At 39.8% G+C, this 20,372-nt stretch overlaps 1 protein-coding gene across 1 annotated transcript in view; it reads left to right on the top strand.

Annotated features, from left to right (window-relative positions):
* The window catches only part of MMP20 (matrix metallopeptidase 20), a 45,798-nt gene that overhangs the window by 15,628 nt on the left and 9,798 nt on the right, over positions 1–20,372 (top strand). Inside the window, exons 6-8 of the mRNA XM_003253046.3 lie at positions 835–976; positions 12,355–12,491; positions 13,517–13,673. Coding sequence (XP_003253094.1) covers positions 835–976; positions 12,355–12,491; positions 13,517–13,673 — 436 coding nt within the window. The remainder of the gene's footprint in view (positions 1–834; positions 977–12,354; positions 12,492–13,516; positions 13,674–20,372) is intronic.

Genomic DNA, 20,372 nt, shown 5'->3' on the forward strand with positions numbered 1-20,372 from the left:
TCAGAGGCCTGAAACTTTCCCTTCCCTGTGCCTCATTCGTTCCCTGACTCTCACCTGTGGTTATGACAAGGCTTCATAGAAGAGCAGGAACCCGCCAGAGCCGACAGTCCAAGCTGTGCAGGCTCATTCTTCTGGAGCTGGGGCACAGTCCTGAGAGATGCAGAGCAGGAGAGGAGACTCACTGACAGCTCTCGCAAGATTTGGGTCCATGTTTTCCAAGACGATCCACCAGAAGATACCTTTAAATAGCAAACACCTTCAGTGTACTTCAGTTTCACAAGAATTCGCTCAGTTTTTCCTGGATGCCTAGTAAAAGACAAAAGCACAGGTCAGGATGCCAAGGAGTCTATGAAAATAATAGGAAAACACACAAGAAAGTTTTCTTATTGAGAAAAAAAGAACTTAATTACAAAGAAACAATCCATGCCAATTTTTAAATTACATTTCTAATTTGGAACACTTGTAGATATCAAAGAAGTTCTATAATGAAATAATAATCTTTAGAAGACTTAGTATGTGCCAAGCACTCGGCTACCTGCTTTACAGGAATTATTTAATTCTCACAACAGCCTTCTGAGGTGAGTACTATTATTATCCTTCCCTTTTAACAAGTGAGGAAGCTGAGGCTTAAAAAGTTAAATAATGTGCCTCAAATCACACAGCTCAGTAACCAGGAGAGCCAGGACTCCAACCCAGGTCTACCTGCCCTCAATAGCCATGGTCATGATCACATGTCCAGCGTGAAAGTGTGCAACCTCCCCTGGGGCTCTAGAACAGAAGTGTGTGAACTCCAAATTCCCGTTACCATTTTGACCAACTCATTTTGAATCCTAGGACCTCGGAAACCATTCCTGGGGAAGCCCACTGTGCCCCATGCCCCCCCTTACAAGCCATCCACCCCCGACCTCTGTGACTCCAGCTCATCCTTTGATGCTGTGACAATGCTGGGGAAGGAGCTCCTGCTCTTCAAGGACCGGTAAGCCTCAGACACGCCACTGACTCTCATTGGGCCGCTTCTCCACTCCCAGACAAACGTCGTCCCACAGGTCCTTGTCGCTGCCATGTATGAAGATCACGCAGAAGTGCTGTCCTATGCAGCTGAAGGGTAGGAGGCAGGGGTCTTTGGGGGAGATAGAGAACTGCCAAAACTACTGTTCGTAGTGCACCTACTGTGGTCTTGCTACTGTGCTAAGTTATTTCCATATATGGACAATATTTATTGTAACCCTTTTCACCGTAGAGATTAGAATCCCTAATGTGCAGATAAAGAAAGCAGCTCAAAGAGAGCAAGTAAGTTTCCCAAGGTAACAGTTAAATGGCTGAGCTAGGACACCAGCCTGAATTGATCTGATGTCCATTTTGTTTAACACTTTATCCCTAGTGAGTGTGCATAGCAAATGCTCAATAAATATTTGGTGAATGAGGGTTGGCTAGCTGGACGGATGGACAGATAGGAGATTGGATAAAAGGATGGATGGATGGATGGATGATCAGATGGATAGATAGGTGGGTAGATAATTCCAAGGCCAGCATTCTTCCGAAACTCCTCCTTTTCAATGCCTCCAGGCCTTTCACAGAGAAGGCAGATCCCTCTTCTCCGCCAACTCTGGTTTCTTGGGGAGTATGGCTGCTGTCTCCATGATGCTGGTTACTCTAATTACTTCTTTCCATAGAGGCAAAAAGAAACATAACAACATTCATCCCATTCCTCCCTTTGCTGGAGACAGAATTCAATCACACCAGAATAGGCAGAGGCATCTCAGGAGCATTCATGTGTGGCATTATTTTTTTCTTCTTCTTCACTATTGCAGAAGTGTTTATGGAGCCCATTGTGGTTTTCAAACAGTGTAGTCTCATGTATGAGAAGGTGTATGAGTAGGGGACTCCAAAAGCCCTGCAAGATAGTGAGACATGAGCTCTGAAAGTTAGGCCCATGAAACAAAACAAGAAGCAAGTACCTGGGAAGATCTAGAGAGAGTTCCCTGAAGAGGAGACGTTTGAGAAATGTGATGTTCCTTATCTTGTATGCTTTTGAGGATATATTGTTGAGCTACTGTTGTAAGAATACTTTTTGCTCCTTCAGCACAGAGAGAAAGTAACAAAGTATTTTTTAAAAAGCAAAATTTACCCAGAATCCCCCTATAACCGAGTACCATAGATCAGGTGGCTTAGACAACAGAAATTTATTTCTCACAGTTTTGGAGGGTAAGAAGTTCAAGATCAAGGTATCTGCAAGGTAAGTTTCACCCCAAGGCCTCTTTTCCTGGCTTGTAGGCAGCCGCCATCTTGCTGTGAGCTCGCATGACCTCTTCGTGTACAGAGAGATAGAGGGAGCGAGCTTTCCAGTTTCTCTTCTTATAAGTGCACTAGTCCCATCATGGGGCCCCCACCCTCATGACCTCATGAGTCAGGAATGCCCTCTTCCAGCACTAACCCTAATTACTTCTTGAAGGTAATACCATCCCATTGAGGGTTAAGGCTTCAACATAGGAATTTGGAGGGCACATAACACAGAGCATTCCCATTGTTAAGCATACTGTTGTATGTCTCTCCTGACATTTTCTCTGGATAGAGAGCTAGATATCGTACATATGGGAGTAGGGTGCAATGATTTCCACAAAAATAGGACTTTACTAGTGGTGTTGATTTATAAACTTTTTCACTCACAAAATTTTATTTTTTCCTGTCAATGAATTTTAATTCTCATCCTTTATATAGTATATGTTATTCCAATGAATGGATATATTATTACTTAATCAATCCCGTACTGGATTATTTCTAATTTTTAAAAATTAGAAACAGCTTGAACTAAATCTTTGACAATGGACACTCAGTTTTCAAAGGCAAATTAGAGCCGAGCCCAGGAACCCAGGCTTTCACAGCAGAGTCAGTGGGTGGCCTCACTGCTTACTGATGAGGTGATCCCCAGCAAGTAACGTGCCAGACACATAGTGTCAATAAATGGCAGTTACTATTCTTAAGAGTGGGAATCAAAAAATATTTACAATGGCTGGGAGACTTATAAACAACTTCAGGTGTTTAGAGAACCCAATTGATTCTTTTGTGTTATTAATTTTCTGATGATTTTTTATTTTTAAGACACTGACCATTGATATTTTTCTGGAATATTACCAAAAAGTACACCAAATGGAATTGGTAAGCAATGACCCAGGAGTGGCAGACCAGGCAGGGCAGGAGGAGCTTGGAGCACATCTCTAAGTAACCTTGGCTTCACCTAAGGGATATCATTGTCAGTCTCCACACTCCCAGACCCTGAAATAGCATGTAGCACTCATTCAGTGATAAAGCAGTGAGGTGCTAGCCATCATGCAGGGTGTAGCTTATTCTTGTGGTAAATATCAGAGGTTGCAGTGGGGGCAAAGGAGGCAGTGAAGTCAAAGATATGATACCATTTCATTCAATGATCATTGTTTTCTTAAAAAAAGCAAAAAAAAAAACAACCTCTATTTATCAAACTGTGAGCATTTAGTGATTACTAATGACTACTTAAAGTCAATACATCTTTTGACATAGTCTTGATTATAAATACTGAGGGTGATAACAGACTAATAAGTGAGAAATTGGTGCAAGAGACGTCTAGAAATGAAAAATCAGCAGAGGGACTACAGAAGGAGAGATGGCCTGCTACCATGTATGTATCTGCTTAGTCACCACCTTCTCATCTTCTTCCATTTCAGATTCAATGAGCTATTGGGGTAGGGCAGATGATTCCAAAGAACTATAAGCAGGATGGGGAGTCAGGAGTGGCACTGGACTTGCCACTAACTCACCATGGCACCTGGAGCTTCTCTTCCTTTTCTATAAAGTGAGGGAGTTGTCTGTAATAATAGTGACTTAAAAGTGTTCAGTACTTACTATGCAAAGCACTATATTATCACATCCTTACAATTCTCCTGTGAGGCCTGAAGTATTCTTCCTTTTACAAGTCATAAAAAGGATAAGCAACTTGTTCAAGAGTACATAGCTAGTAAGAGGTGGAGCTGGAATTCAAACCCAAACTAGCAAACTTCAGAGCCCATGCTCCGAACTACCCTGCTGTACTGCCGCCTAAAGTGCTGTCCAGAGCTGGAATCCCGTGACTCTATAGCTCTGATCCCCTACCAGCTGCCGCTAAAAGTCCCAGAGTGCTTGCTAAGCCTGGACAAAGAATAAAGAATTCTTTCAAGCCACAGTTATAATTGCAACCAGGGAGCCACTGATTATGAAAGAGCTCCCAGTCTCTTCTCTCCCACTCAACAGCCTGGAATTCCCCGTCACCAACAATGATCTGTTGATGGGACATTTCAAGCTGTGGGCATAATAACCACATGGTTTGTTTCCAAAGCAAGATGGAATGCAGTACCTTTTAAAGTCACCGTGAGATTGTCAGATATTCTCCATAGTGTATAAATGTACATTCAAATGTTCTGTGTGAAGAGAAATAAGTGTTAGCTATAATAAGTTGAGAGGCATATAGATAGATAGATATACTTAATGAACATACACTTACTTTTTATAATAGATGACAAAATTATTAAGGCTATATCAGATTTCCTCAGCCACTTAGGGAAAATAAGAGAGAAATGACTGGAATTGTAGCCATACCGAAATTATATTTACATCTATCATATTATGTTGGGTTTTGCCCAGTATAATTTTAAGGGTAAAATCAAGAATATCACACACAATCATCTATAAATCTTAGAAGTACAATAGATTTTACAAATAGAGTAAGCATAAAGGTTGATCATGTCCAAATCCTTCAGTGTAGAGATAAGGAAAATAGGCACAGGTTTTTTGGCCTCAGCAGACCCTCCCATGAGATCCAGGTCTTCTGACTCCAGTCCAGAATCTATCCTAGCACTAATATAGAAAGCTTTCTGCCTATGAAATGGAACTACCAAGAAAAGCACTGAAATTTAACCTGAATGAACATATGCCCATTGACTGTTATGCATTTGAGTTAGTAGGAAGAGCACTTCTGAGCTGTTCCTTTGCTTCCACGCCCTCTGCTTGCAGATGGGGTAACCAGCCACAAAGAGGGGGATGTTCATAGACTATCTAGGTTTCCCAAGGACGTCTAACATGTTTCTTCACAATTTTTTTTTCCAAAATAAGATTCTATATATTTTTTAATCTGCCACTAATTGTCACATTTTAAAAGATGTTATGTACCTTAAATTAGAAGGCAAAGAAAAGCATTTTTGGCCAGGCGCGGTGGCTCAAGCCTGTAATCCCAGCACTTTGGGAGGCCGAGGCGGGCAGATCACAAGGTCAGGAGATCGAGACCATCCTGGCTAACATGGTGAAACCCCGTCTCTACTAAAAATACAAAAAAAAAAAAAAAAATTAGCCGGGTGTGGTGGCAGGTGCCTGTAGTTCCAGCTACTCTGGAGGCTGAGGCAGGAGAATGGCGTGAACACAGGAGGCGGAGCTTGCAGTGAGCCAAGATCGCGCCACTGCACTCCAGCCTGGGCGACAGAGCAAGACTCTGTCTCAAAAAAAAAAAAAAAAAACATTTTTAAGGGTTGTGCAAGTAGGAATTGGAGAGAAGAATGGACGTATTAATAAAAGGCATTCTGAGGACTCACCAGCGGGATTAAGACACTAATTGGGTGAGAAGAACAATGGAAAAGGAAGAGTTAAAGCAGGTAGAAGCCTCATGGCTGAGACTATAATATACAGCATTGTTCACTTAGAAAAATTCAAAGGATTTGTTGGGAACACAATGTAAAACAGGGTTAGATGTATCGGATTTAAAGCAATGACAATTTTCACGGAGTTTCATAGAAATAAGCTAGTGCTCAGGAAAGAAGTCACAGTTGGAGGCTTCGTGGGTTTTGAATCTCCCACATAAAGGAGACAGTTAAAGATGTGGAGATGAAAAACAGTTCTGTAGAGAGAATGAGGAGAAAGAAAAAAAGTCTAAAGAATGAGCCTAGGAAATGGGAGAAAAGGATTCAATAACAACCAGAGAGATTCAGCACTCCGAAAATAATAACAGTAAGAATAGCCGACACTTCGTGGTCATTTGCAATGTGCAATGTGCTATGTGTTGTGCTAAGCATTTTACAGACATTCACTCATTTAATCCACACTGTCATCGTCCTCAGCTGGAATTATAACTTAGTTGTGTTTGACATCAGAGACAAAACCCCTATGATGGAATCCCAAATAAATCTGGGAAAAAAGGGTGTATTTTTTTTTAAGTGATCAACAGTGGAAAATGTTGCCAAGGTCACCAGACTGAGGACTGAAGAAAAGGGACTGAGTGTCCAGGATAGTTTGGAATATAGTCACAGCAGAGCAGTGAGGAAGAAAGCCAGATCATGGAAAGGGGTTAAATAGCAAATGGGGCCAGGTGCAGTGGCTCACACCTGTAATCCCAGCACTTTGGGAGGCGAGGGGAGTGGATCACTGGAGGTCAGGAGTTCAAGACCAGCCTGGGCAACATGATGAAACCCTGTCTCTACTAAAAATACAAAAAAAAAAATTAGCCAGGTGTGGTGGCAGGTGCCTTGTAATCCCAGCTTCTCAGGAGGCTAAAGTGGGAGAATCACTTGAACCCTGGAGGCAGAGGTTGCAGTGCGCCAAGATTGCGCCACTGCACTCCAGCCTAGGTGACAGCGAGACCCTGTCTTAAAATAAATAAATAAATAATAAAAAGCAAATGGGGGGAAACAAAAGAGTTGAGATAGATCATTCATTTGAGAAGCTTGTTAATAACAAAAGAAGTTAAGATAATAGTTGGCAGTGGCAGCAGGGCCAAGACAGGATTTCAAAGAGGGAATTGTTCGTGCTCGAAGACAGTGGAGAAAAAGATATACAAGATGTTACAGGAAGGAAAACAATAACAGTAACCACTATTTCTGGAGAGTAGATTTGAAATTGGGAATTCCCAGGATGCCATGGGCTTGAGGTAAGCCCACCATGGAATGGGAGGAAGACTTCCTCCTTCGCATTCTCCTTGGGGATGTGTCTTTTCTGGCTGTAAGATTGCTTCCCTGAAAGCCAATAAATGGCATTGTGTTTACTTAGAGCGGTTCTCTGTGATCTATTAAGAATTCAGATAAAGAAGCAGAGGTGAAGCAAGATCCCTGACTCATTGTCATTTCTTCTGAACCACCTCATTCTGACAGAGGAGGGGCCCTTTGCATGTTCACAGGTTATGGCTTATGAATATGGATTTTCATAGGCTCTTCAGATGGGTACAAACACTCTTAAGGGCACTATGCACAGCTTTGACTATCATTAATCCACACCGCTGGCTACACATGCGTTTTTAGTTGTATGAGCTATATTTTTCTTGGGTTCAGTGAGGTGGATGATGCATGGTTGATTTCTTGGCTTCTGACTCATCCTGAACTAAGCAGCCCTGGTTAATGAGTCCTATAGACTGAATGGCTTCTCAGCCAATGACATGACAGTTTGTACTTCAAAGTTTCCAGTGAAACAAACTAAGAAGGAAACTTGGCTATATTGATAAACTCTAAGTTTATATTCTGCATATCATCAGTTAATAAATTTGTAAAGTAAAAATGTGTCTTTTTAAAGTATCTACAAATAAGAGTAGTCCTGAGTTTATAAAACACTTTCATATGCATTTTCTCAATTGATCCTTTGAAGTGTTTGTGTAGATATTATTCTCACTCTTATTTGACAGTAGGAAATTGAGTCTCAGAAAAATTGAATGACTCACGCGAGGTCACACAGCCAGTTATAAAACAAGGCTTCAAGCATTCCTTGTTTTGTTCACTGCACCACATCGCCTAATCTCAGGGGAGTGAGCAGTAATTAAACAGAGAATCAAAAAGATAGAGGCCAGCGTGGTGGCTCATGCCTGTAATCCCAGCACTTTGGGAAGCCGAGGCAGGCAGATCACTTGAGGTCAGGAATTCAAGACCAGCCTGGCCAACATGGTCAAACCCCGTTTCTACTGAAAAAAATACAAAAATCAGCTGGGCAGGTGTGGTGACACGTGTGTGTAGTCCCTGCTACTCAGGAGGCTGAGGGAGGAGAATCGTTTGAACCCAGGAGGCAGAGGTTGCAGTGAGCCGAGATTGCACCACTGCATTCCAGCCTAGGCACCAAAGCAAGACTCTGTCTCAAAAAAAAAAAAAGAAGACACCCCTTCCCACAAATAGGAAAGAGGATGACAGAGATCAGAATCTAAGAGAGTGTGAGACTAAAGAGGATGAAAAGTGTGCCACTCATTCAGCTTGTGCTGAGTTGCCTTGATTGTCCAGCAAATAAAGGGTGAAGGCATCTCCTGAAAATAAAAGACTGATGGGATCAGCTTAGGTAGGTGGAGAATGATGGCTGGGTATAACAAAAGAAGACCTTTAAGGCTCGACAACATGCATCAAGTCCCTGGATGCACCAGGCAGCATGCTAAGCCCAAGGATAAAAAGATGAATAATACATGATGCTGGAGGAGGAGTTCATGGAACTAGCAAAGAGCTGCAAGAGGCCAGGTGAAAGTTATCAGAGACCGAATCTCAAATTTGATGAGTTAGTTACTGTTCTTTGGTAAAAGTGAATGAAAATTTTAAAGAATATGAAATTCGTTGATCAAGTAAGTTCCAATCATCTCTCTGGCGCCCGTTCATTTAGCCAACAAATATGTATTGAACCCTGACTATGTGCCAGCACAGCATTAGACAGTGGGTACATGAAGATAAATAGTGCAGCTAAATATCTAATCAGCAGATCTAAAATATCAATAAACTGCATTGTTTTGCCTTCCTTATCAAAGATCAAATTGTAGACTAGTGATATAATCTGTTTATTTTCATTCCAATACATCCTGCAGCTGTTCTTTTCCAAGAGGCTTATAGATTTTTTTGTTTATATTTTAAATCCATTCACAGATGTATAAGGAAGTTACTTGCTATAATTGTTTTTGTGAGTTTTACTTCACTTATTACTACAGTCTATAGCTCTAAGGATGCAAATTGTCTGAGTATGTTGCTGTTTTATTGCCACAAGATATCATTTTTTTCATTAGTTTACTGAAATTTTTCATGACTACAGATTCTTTTTGAAATTTGTGATAATTCGGCCAGGCACAGTGGCTCACGCCTGTAATCCCAGCACTTTGGGAGGTGGAGGCAGGAGGATTACCTGAGGTCGGGAGTTCAAGACCAGCCTGACCAACATGGAGAAACCCCATCTCTACTAAAAATACAAAATTAGCCAGGCGTGGTGTCACATGCCTGTAATCCCAGCTACTCAGGAGGCTAAGGCAGGAGAATTGCTTGAACCCGGGAGGCAGTGGTTGCCGTGAGCTTAGATCACGCCATTGCACTCCAACCTGGGCAACAAGAGTGAAACTCCGTCTTAAAAAAAAAAGAAAAGAAATTTGTGATAATTTATGTAAGTGATGGATAGCATTTATTTCTATCCTATGTGCACACTATATACATTATACTACATCATAGTGGTGTTTAAAGCAGAGTTTCTTAACATTGACACTACTGGTATTTCGAGCCAGATAAGTCTTTGTTGTGTTGAGCTGTCCTTTGCATTAGGATGTTTAGTGGCATCCCTGGCTCTACTCATTAGACTCCAATAGCACTGCTCATCCCCAGCTGTGACAACCAAAATTGTCACCCGATATTACCTAATGTCCCCCAGGGTGCAAAATCACACTTGATTTAGAATGACTACTTCAATTTAGTCCTCACAATATCCTACATCAAAGTTTCTTTAGTAAGGAATTTAAGAGTCTACCACTTGTGAAAAGTTTCAAGAGTACGATTTTCCTTTGCCTGAGCTCGTTACTATCCTTTACTACCTCTCATGTTGAGGCATTCAAGATATCACTGTCCCATAACTTCAAATAAAAAGTAGGACTTAGCTTTGCCTAGAGTTGCTTGTTGATTTTTAAGTGAGAAATGAAAGAAAATGCATCTGGCTTTAGAGTGATCAAAGAGAAAGTAGCTGGAAGTCAACTACACCTCATCAGAGACATCATTCAGACAGAGCCTAGTTTTGGGAAGACATATCTGCTCCTCTCCCTCCCCACTTTCCCCACGTGGCCTCATCATTATAATATTCTGAAATGCACACTTCGTGTCTTAGCACAGCAACTTATAAGAGACAACATTTCAGAGCTATCTATTGAATTGCATTAATTGGAACACACTTGCTATTCAGGTTTCATCCCAGCTTCCCAATTAATCCAAGAAGTAGTTGCAGTATTCCGGATACCCAAAACTGTGTTCATTACGAGGTGGTGGAGAGAAAAGAGAAAAGGGAAGCAGTCCCTCTGGCCTTCAGAAAAGCCCAGGTCTGATTGGACAAAGGGTCAAAGTACCGACAAAGAAAAACCAGAGATCACAAAACTGAGCATGAGCAAGTAGGTGAGATCGGGCATGTGACTAACATCAAGGCAGCTAGAGCCTGAGCTGGGCCCTCTCTGCCCCTCACCACCCAGTGTCCTTTGGGCCAGCAGCCTTTCTGGATCTCAGTTTTTCATCAGTTAATGCATACGCTTTAGATAAGCCTGTGATGTTTGGGGCTTGTGTATTGTCTTTGGTGGGTGCCCAATTAGTGGGTAATTAAGGCCTAACAAATAATACCTTTTCAAACTAACAGTATCTATCCATACGGCAGCTTACGGTTTATCATACACTTTCATATTCATTATCTCATTTTATCCTGATAATGATCTCATGATATTGGCCAGGAAATTATTTTTCCCATGTAAAATGATTAAACTGAGGCTTGGAGAGGCTGGTCAGCAGTAGAGTTAAAACTCTAGCCCACATCTTCTGAAACACAATGTGCTTTTCCTTCTGCACCATGATGCCTCTTATGAAACACGAGGAAATATTTATCTTTTCTCAATATATTCCTTTTTTGGATTTTATCATCAGCTTAAGTTGCCTCATCAGGGATACCTTTATTAAGCCCCCAAATGCAATGGGATATACTTCTTGTGTGTTCTCAGAGTACCCTGAACTTAACTCTTTGTAGCACCAATCACTCTGATCGTTACTAATCAGTACTACTAGATTGTAAACATATTGAGGGCAGGGCCAACATCTTCTTCAGTGTTTCATCCTTGATGTCCACCACAGTGCCTGATGATAGGTGCTCCATAAATATTTGTTAGATTAACTGAATAGGAAAACTCTACATAAAATTTGGAGAATTCCTAAATTAGCCACTAGGAAAGTTCAATGTCAAAATTTTATTACAGTTTCCCAGTCCCCAAATAATCCTGTGCAGTAATTCTGGGCTCCTAAGAAGCCAAGTAAATTATTTGTGTTTTATAAAAATGATTTTCATCTTCAAACTATAAAATAGAGCACATTACATTGTCAGTTTCAATCCAGTACTCTCATGGGTATACTGCCACAATTTTATGACTATAATATTGGGTAAATGGATAGATGAATTGCTAAAACTTAAATCAATATGTGTGTCTAGATTTTCTGTTAACTAGCCATCAGGCTCAAAGATGTAAACGCTTCCAGCACACAATTATGTAAGCAACACCATAACTTATGATTATTAATGTTTTCACTATTTTTACAGGGTCTAATCAGCATGACTCGACCACAGACTTCTGGTTCATTTACATACTATTCACAATGTCCACCTTCTGGATCATAGTTACCTTTGTAAGGTTTTAACTTTTAAAAGATCAGAAACGGAAAGAGAAATTTGTATCAAGTGATATTTGGAATGGGGGGTGCATAGCTTAAATGTGTAAACAATTGATACTATTACTTTGCTATATTCTTTCATTATTTTGAATATCCTTAAATAAACGAAGGAGAGGGAATCACAGAAATGTTAAGACAATGAAAAGGGAGTAGAAACTGTTTACTAAGGTCCAAAGAGTTGTGTTTTTCCTTAAAAACAAGGCAAGAGTGGGATGGACACGGTCGTTCATGTCTGTGATCCCAGCACTTCGGGAGGCCGAGGCAGGTGGGTCACTTGAGGTCAGGAGTTCGAGACCAGCCTGGCCAATGTGGTGAAGTGAAACCCTGTCTCTACTAAAAGTACAAAAATTAGCGAGGCATGGTGGCATACAGCTGTAGCCCCAGTTATTCGGGAAGCTGAGGCAGGAGAATCGCTTGAACTGGAGAGGTGGAGGTTGCAGTGAGCCGAGGTTGCAGTGAGCCGAGATCATGCCACTGCACTCCAGCCTGGGCCAGACAGCGAGACTCCATCTCAAAGAAAAAAAAGAAAAGAGAAAGAAAAAAAAACAAGGCAAGGCAAGGCAAGAGCAAAGGGCATTTAGTGAGTGGCCTCTGAGTACATTTCAGTCAAAGTGTAATTTTATATGTAAATCAATCACTGATCTTGATTTTTTTTTTTTTTTTTTGGAATGTCCCATAGGATATTCTGGAGACGGCAGGTTCACTTGCGGACAGGAATTCGGCCCAGCACTATTACCAGCTCCTTCCCCCAACTCATGTCCAATGTGGATGCAGCTTATGAAGTGGCTGAGAGGGGCACTGCTTACTTCTTCAAAGGTACCCTACAGATCCCTCAATGAAAGAAATGGCAGGGCTGCAGTGCCCCATTCATTTGGCATATCTAGCCCTGCCAGCATTTTTCCAGTCTTCATGGAGCACATTTCAGTTGCTCTTTGTCCTCAGGTTGGGTATGAAATGCCACTCTACATTTGTTATACTCGACATTGTGTAACAATGGAAATGATGGCGGTGGCCCTCAGAACCAAGCCTGTTAGGCTAGTAAGGCACTGTGTTAGGTGATAGTGCCTAGGGAGCTAGAAACCTGGTCCCTGCCACACAGGACCTCTGCTCAGAGTGACACTGTATAGTCTACTGAGACCCTTTAATAAATAAAAGCCAGTGTGGAACTCGGTGGGAGGTAAACAATGCCCTTACTTCTATGCTGTGGTCAGAAGCAGCCAGGAGAGGAGGACGCCTTTGACTTCAGGAGGTGGACACACATACCAGTCTCTGGCTCTAGCCCTTTACTATTTGAGTGACTTTGGAAAGTTATCTAATGGCTCTGAGCTTCATTTCTTCCTCTGCAAAGTGATTATAGCAATATAAACCTTGAAGATGTGTTGTGACAATGGCGAGCCAATGGAAGTTATCCAGTAGGTGATAACTATCAGTTTTAGCTTGTATGTTCTTGATACTGAGGGATAAGGTTAGAAAGCAAGTGCCAATTTAAGTAAAAATCATGACATTTGCGTGTCACTTGCCCATTCTCTCTCGTACATCTATGAAGGTGAAATGAGATTATAAATGAAGGGTATCTTGAAAGACATAATATGTTAAATGTAAAACACAATTTTATCAATGTTACTGCTTTCTTAAGGCATAACTAGGAACTTTTGCCTCCAGGGAAGTTTGAAGTCTTTTACTGAACTGAATAGTTAGAAGCTTATATCTCCTGTTGGGTTATAGCCATGGCAAGTATCCCATAAACTAACCCCATTTAAGAGCCTTCATAGAAATCTTTATAAGAGAAGTGCATCACCAAGTGGTGCAGAGTTTTCGTAAACTTTAATTTCTGTTTTCAGGTCCCCACTACTGGATAACAAGAGGATTCCAAATGCAAGGTCCTCCTCGGACTATTTATGACTTTGGATTCCCAAGGCATGTGCAGCGAATAGATGCTGCTGTCTACCTCTGGGAGCCACAGAAGACCCTCTTCTTTGTGGGAGATGAATACTACAGGTATGGCTTTTTTCCTTTTTACTGTCTATCTGTATTTAATGAGAATGATTTTAAAAAGAAAAAATCTCTTCCATGAAAGAATGCAAGGCAAGTTTGCAATAGGCCCGTTGACTCTTCTCAGCCACTGGGGTGCGATTTACAGATGGTTGACTGTCTTCAAGATATGGAACCATCCAAATAATGAGTGAAACCTTCATTCAATAATCCCATTGTTTGGTCTGTAGGACATGACACATCCTGATATTTCAATGCACTCATTAACTGGATGCCTAGTGGCCTAAAAGAGTAGATGCAGCATCACCAAATCCCTAACTACCCACTGAGAATGCCTGACTTGGCTGTTATGTGAGCATCAAATGCATCCCACAATACTCCATGATTTGGGGCAAAATGGAGATGGTCCTGACCGTGGGTCTCTTTGAAGGATAGTTCTGCTGGAAGGAAAAGGCCTTATTGCTTAGTCCTTTTATCCAGCCTAGAATATGAAGATCCTTCTTATCCAAAGGAAACCATATAATTTCAATTCCTGTCCTCAGGGGCTTCGTATGAGTAAATCTGAATCAGGTGTCATCTGTTATCCAATCACTGAACATAGGGTCACACCTTATCTTAGCTACTGAGTTTCTATCCTTAGTTGACTCATGTTGAGGAACGAGTGGAGCTCCTTCAAAGCTCACCTCTGCCTCTGCACACCTTTCCTCTGTTCCCAGTTTTCTCTTTTTTGCCTGTTTACCTAAACATCCGAAGAGAAAAGCAAAAGCAGATTCTAAGCAGGTGACAAAGCTAGACACCTTAGGCTCATGAAAGGGTCTTGAAGAAAACAGGAGAGCACCCAACTTTGTTCCAAGAGCTTTCATTTTATTTCCTATCACGTATTTTAAATAACCATTTTTGTGCTATAAAAGAAATTTAAAAACAAATATTTGTCATCTTATTCTATCTGATTCATATTTTCTTCCCCAATTTGGAGTTGAGAAAATAATATAAGTGAGGCACATAAATATATTTCATAAAAAAGCAAATTTCTTTTATAAAGAAGGAATTGCAAACAAATATGGACTCTGCTGACTCTTCTGGGCCACTGAGAGCCCTGGAAGCATTGCTCAGTGTCATGTGGTATCATGAGCTGTCACTTCCAGACCAGTGTTTAAACCACTAGGCCAGTGGGTTTTTTTTCTCTCAGACCTTCCTTTTTAAAACATGATCACAGGAATTCACTTATTAAGGCCCTAATATCTGCAAGACAGAGTATGGTTCTCCAAAGTCTTTCTTTAAGATAAGGTGGCTGTAGTCACAGAGCAGATATATAGGAAGATAGGTATTGAGAAATCCAATTCCCCTGGTGAATTTTCAGAGAATAAAATCAAGAGAAGCATGTGTAAGCATGTGTGTTGGAGTATGAGGGTGTTTATGTTAGGATTATTCAGTTAAATGTTTTAAAGTGTGTTCGCAGTGTGATTCTCAATGGGAGAATTATCCACTCTCCCATTGTCTCTCTTGCCCATTTATCACCTGATCTTTGGTCTAATCTACCACCCACCAGCACCTTAAGTAAAGCATATACCTTCAGCCAGGCTGGATTGAAGCTTAAGAGCTAAATTAAGAGATGTGGGCAGAGGTTCAAAATTCTCTGTAAGTTTTAGGATGGGGAGGTCAAGGCTCTCTGATTTTAGTGACGCTCATTGCCCCCAGAGAAAATCATGCTGTGACTTTCCAACTGGGCCTCTGTGAGTATCTACTAAGAAGAAGTCTTTCATAATCTAGATAAATAGATTCACCAAAAAGTTGGTCTAGGGCATTAACTAAAATGTTAACAAGCTCATTTTTCTGGTTAAGAAGGGAAATCATGGTAGGCACTTCTAAACTTCCCAGGTTACAGAGGGTGTTAAGTGAGGTAATGCATGCAGATACAGACACCTAGCAGTGTCTGCACAGAGTAGGTGCTCAAAAACAGTTATTCTTCAGCAACAGAACTTATATGGTAGCTAACAAATAATTTCTTAACAACTTGTGATGCTTAACAAATTGCTTAAACCTCAATATTTCTCTGAGCGGCGATTCAGTCAAAAATCTGGTCAAAGAGCATTTCCTTTTTAAATACTGAAGGCCCCAAACATTGGACTGAAATTGCTGCTTTTGGCAAAACATAGACAATCTCTTCAGCAATGGCAGTCTTCTACTTTACACACTCCAACACACACACTGGTGTATGCAACAAGGAGTAAGACAACCCTGACCTATAGCTCAAAAGTTTAGAGAAAGCTATTGTACTGGCCCTATTCATAAACACCCCTGAATTCTGCACAGTGTGCTTTACAGGGCCTCATATGTGTGACATCTTATTGTCATGTGAAGCCCTCTATTGGTTTGAAATTTAATTTATCCACTAGTATCAGGGACCCCAAAATAATTGTGGCTTAAACACATGAGGGTTTGTTTTTCTCATATATGTAAAAAGTCTGACAGTTTAGAGCCAGTATGGCAGGCTGGTGATCACCAGGGACCCAAGTTCCCTTAAACATTTTGCTCTGCTATTTTTAACACATACTTCCATTCTCGTGGTTGCCTCATGACTCGAGGTGGCCAGGGGAGCTTTAGTTATTATGTCCCTACTGTAGAAGGATGGAACTGAGAAGAAAGGACAAAGGAGATAAATGAAGTTTTGTAGGTAAGCACATGGCCACACTCAAAAATGTGGAAGGTCCCAAGCCTCAAGTTATGGAATAAGAATTTCACATTGACATCCACTGAAAGTGTGTTAGGTCTTATTTTTCTTAGACATTTCTCAGGTTCTTCCTTGCTCCTCATACTAGTTCAGTCTGTGACATAAGTAATGTGCCAAGGGAAGAAAAGTCTCTGGAAACTTCCTCCACAGAGGACTGAAGGTTGGCTTGGGGCCAGGTTGGATTAGGCTCTAAAAGGGAGAACCCATGTCTCTGTGTGGTAGTTACTTACAGGGGAGCAGCACACAGACGACCACAATGTCAAATCCAAATAGGAGGCTCTACTATGTTGATGCCGTTACATGCTACATCAGCAAACGACATATTGGTTAAACTTTGCCAACTAGAACCACTTCCCCTTACTTTTATTCCTTCCTTTTCTCTTTCTAGCAGGCCCTAATGGTTCCATCAGTTTTTCGTTTTTTACATTATTTCCACTACCTATGGCTAATTTCTCCTTTTAGATGTTCTCCCTCACCTACCAGTAGCAGAGCAGTGGCTACTTCAAGGGATTTCTGGGAGCAGGGGGTGTCACCACCTCCATAATTCTTCAAGATAGTCAATGATTTCTGAATTTTATGTAAAGTGACTTGCAAATCTGCAGGTGCTACCCCTTTTCAATCATATTGCCCCTCTACCCCGAATCACTATTTCTATACAGTCAGACTCGGGGCATCATTGCTGCAAAGTAGAATACGTCTTCCACATTCTCTCCTTCCTGAATGCCTCAGAAATACTAGAAATAGATGTTTTTATCTGAGGATTTTATAGTCACCATAAATAAATAAATAATAAGTAATAAAAACAAGATGAAATAGGGTTCAAAAATCTTGTTTTTTCATGTTTTAAATTTTAAAAAATTTATGACTAAACTACCACATTCAACCTACATTTATTAGATATATTATGTGTCAGCCTGTGTTCTAGTGACATTCAAGAGAAGATGTAGAGTTTGCTGGTTAAGAATGGGCAGAAGTAAAAGAGTCCTAGTGTTAATCTTAACTCTACCATCAATTATCTGGCAATTTGGATAAGCTTTCTGTCTCAGTTTCATCAACTGCAAAATGGGGGTAGAAATAGTTCACACTTCCTAGAATTACGGCATTGAAAGAGAAAAATGTGAAATGCCTGTCACATAATAAGCATTCAGCTCATGTTGGGTGTTATTAATGCCCTCAACAGGTCTTACAGTTGAGGGTAAATATATAGATAAATAACAGAAATCCAAGTGCCAAAAGTGCTCTGATACAAGATTTCATGGAGATCAGTGGGTCAAAACAAAGAGGAAATGGCCAACTTAGCAAAATTATCGGGAAATAATTCTTAGAGGAAGTGATGGCTGAGCTCCATTTTGAGAGTTGTGTAGGAGTTTCCCAGACAGAGGGTGAGGTGCGGGTGGGTGGCTTCCAGGCAGAGAAAGCAGGTGAAGCAAAATCACTGATGCACAAAATAGCATGTGAGCATGGGGAAAACCTCAAGCAGTTCAGTATGACTAGAATATAGACTAAAATCAGAACGGTGGCCCAAGGAAAGCAGGTTACAGATCATGTAGGGTCAATGCCTTTCTACAGAGATCAATGTTTATTCTGCAGAGAAGAGGGACACTTTAAATATCTTCGATAAGGGAGAAACTCAATAAAATTAATGTTATAAAAATAAGACTCCCCCAGCAATGTGACTGAATTAGAGGGAAACGGGACTTGAAGCCAGATAAACTAGTTAGGCCAAAAGGCAGTGGAAAGCATACTCAAAGTTCTCAAAGAAAAATCTCAACCAAGAATCTTATATCCACCAGAGTTATCTTTCAAAAATGAAGGAGAAATAAAGACATTCCCAGAGAAACAAAAACTGAGAGAATTTGTTACTTGCAGATTGCCTGACCAGAGATACTAAAGAAAGTTCTTTACGCTGAAAGCAAGTGAGCCTAGATAGCAATTCAAGCCCCCACAAAAATCCAGAGAGCATCAGTAAGTGTAATTATGTAAAAGACAGTATAAATGCATATTTCTTCTTCTTTATTCCCTTAATTTAAAAATGAAAAATCAATTATATTAAACAATGTGCACATAATTGTATAATTGTATTGTTAAGGCTATAACATGTAGAAATAAATTTGTCAATAACAATATGAAGGAAGTAGGTGGGAGCAAAACTGTATTTGGCTAAAAAAAATGACACTAGATATTAACTAAAATTCACAGGAACAAAAGAACAGAACCAAAAATGGCAACTAAGAAAATTAATATAATAAAATCTGCAACTATATACATCTTCTCTTTTCTCTTCTCAGCCTCTTTAGAAGACATTAAATTATATAAAATAATAATTATAACAATTAATCTGGGGCTTCAGATGTATATAGATATAATATGTATAACAATAATAACACAGAAGGAAGGGGAAAGAAATAGAGTTATATAGGAGCAAGGTTTCTATATCTCACTGGAATTAATTTAGTGTAAGTCTGAAGCAGATTTTTGTTAAGTTAAGATATATATGGCAAGCCCTACATCAACCACTAAGGAAATCACTTAGAAAAATATAGTTAAACAATTATAAAAGAAATTAAAATGTTACATTAGAAAATTTTTACTAATGCAAAAGAAAACAGTGAGGATGAATAGAGAAACCAAAAACACATGAGTTATATAGAAACCAAAAAGTAAAATGGTAAGCATAAGTTCAACTTTATCAATAACATTAAATGTGAATAGATTAAACAGTCTAATCAAATGGCAAAGACTGCCAGATTGGATTGTAAAAAACAAGACCCAACTATATGCTGTCTACAGGAGATACATTTTAGGATCAAAGATACAAATAGATTGAAAGTAAAAGAATGGAAAAAATATATCATAAAAATAGCAACCATAAGAAAGCTTGAATGGCTATACTATTATCAGGCAAAACAGACTTTGAAATAAAAAATGCTACTAGCAATAAAGAAGGACATTTTATAATGACAAAAAGTCAATATACCATGAAGACATAATTATAAACATATGTGAATCTAACACAGGGCCCCAAAAATGTATGAAGCAGTAATTGACAGAAATGAAGGGATAAGTCAATAATGAAACAATAATAGTTAAAGATTTCAATACCCCACTTTCAATAATGGATAGGACAACCAGAGAGATCAACAAAGAATAAAAGACTTGAACAATACTATAAACCAACTAGACCTAATGTCTATCTATAGAATGCTATACCCAAAAAGAGCAGAATACACATTCTTTTCAAGTGAATATGAAACATTCCCCAGAATAGACTATATGTTAGGCCACCACACAAGTTACAACAAATTTAAAACAACTTAAGTCATACAAGTATCTCTTCTGATCACAATAGAATAAAGCCAGAAATCAATCCCAGAAAGAAAACTAGAAAATTTACAAATATGTGGAAATTAAACAACATACTATTAAACGACCAATGGGTCAAAGAAGAAATCACGAGGGAAATTAGAAAGTACTTAGAAATAAATGAAAATTAAAATACAACATACCAGAACTTATGGGATGCAGTGAAAGCAGTACTCAGAGAAAAATTTATAGCTACAAATGCCTATATTTAAAAAGGAGAAAAATCTCAAATCAATAACTTCACCTTCCACTTTGAGAAAATGGAAAATCAAGAACATATTAAACCTAAAGCAAGAAGAAAGAAGGAAATATAAACATTATAATGGAAATAAATAAAATAGATGATAAATAAACAATTCGAGAAAACTAACAAAACTAAAGGTTGATTCTTTGAGAAAATAAACAAAAGTGACAAACTTTCTACTAGATTGATCAAATAAAAAAGAAAAAAACTTTTTTTCTTTTTTGAGGCAGAGTCTTGCTCTGTGCCCCAGGCTGGAGTGCAATGGCATGATCTCGGCTCACTGCAAGCTCCGCCCCCTAGGTTCACACCATTCTCCTGCTTCAGCCTCCTGAGTAGCTGAGACTACAGGCACCCGCCACCATGCCCA

The sequence above is a fragment of the Nomascus leucogenys genome, chromosome 15, assembly GCF_006542625.1.
Source record: "Nomascus leucogenys isolate Asia chromosome 15, Asia_NLE_v1, whole genome shotgun sequence".
Taxonomy (NCBI): domain Eukaryota; kingdom Metazoa; phylum Chordata; class Mammalia; order Primates; family Hylobatidae; genus Nomascus; species Nomascus leucogenys.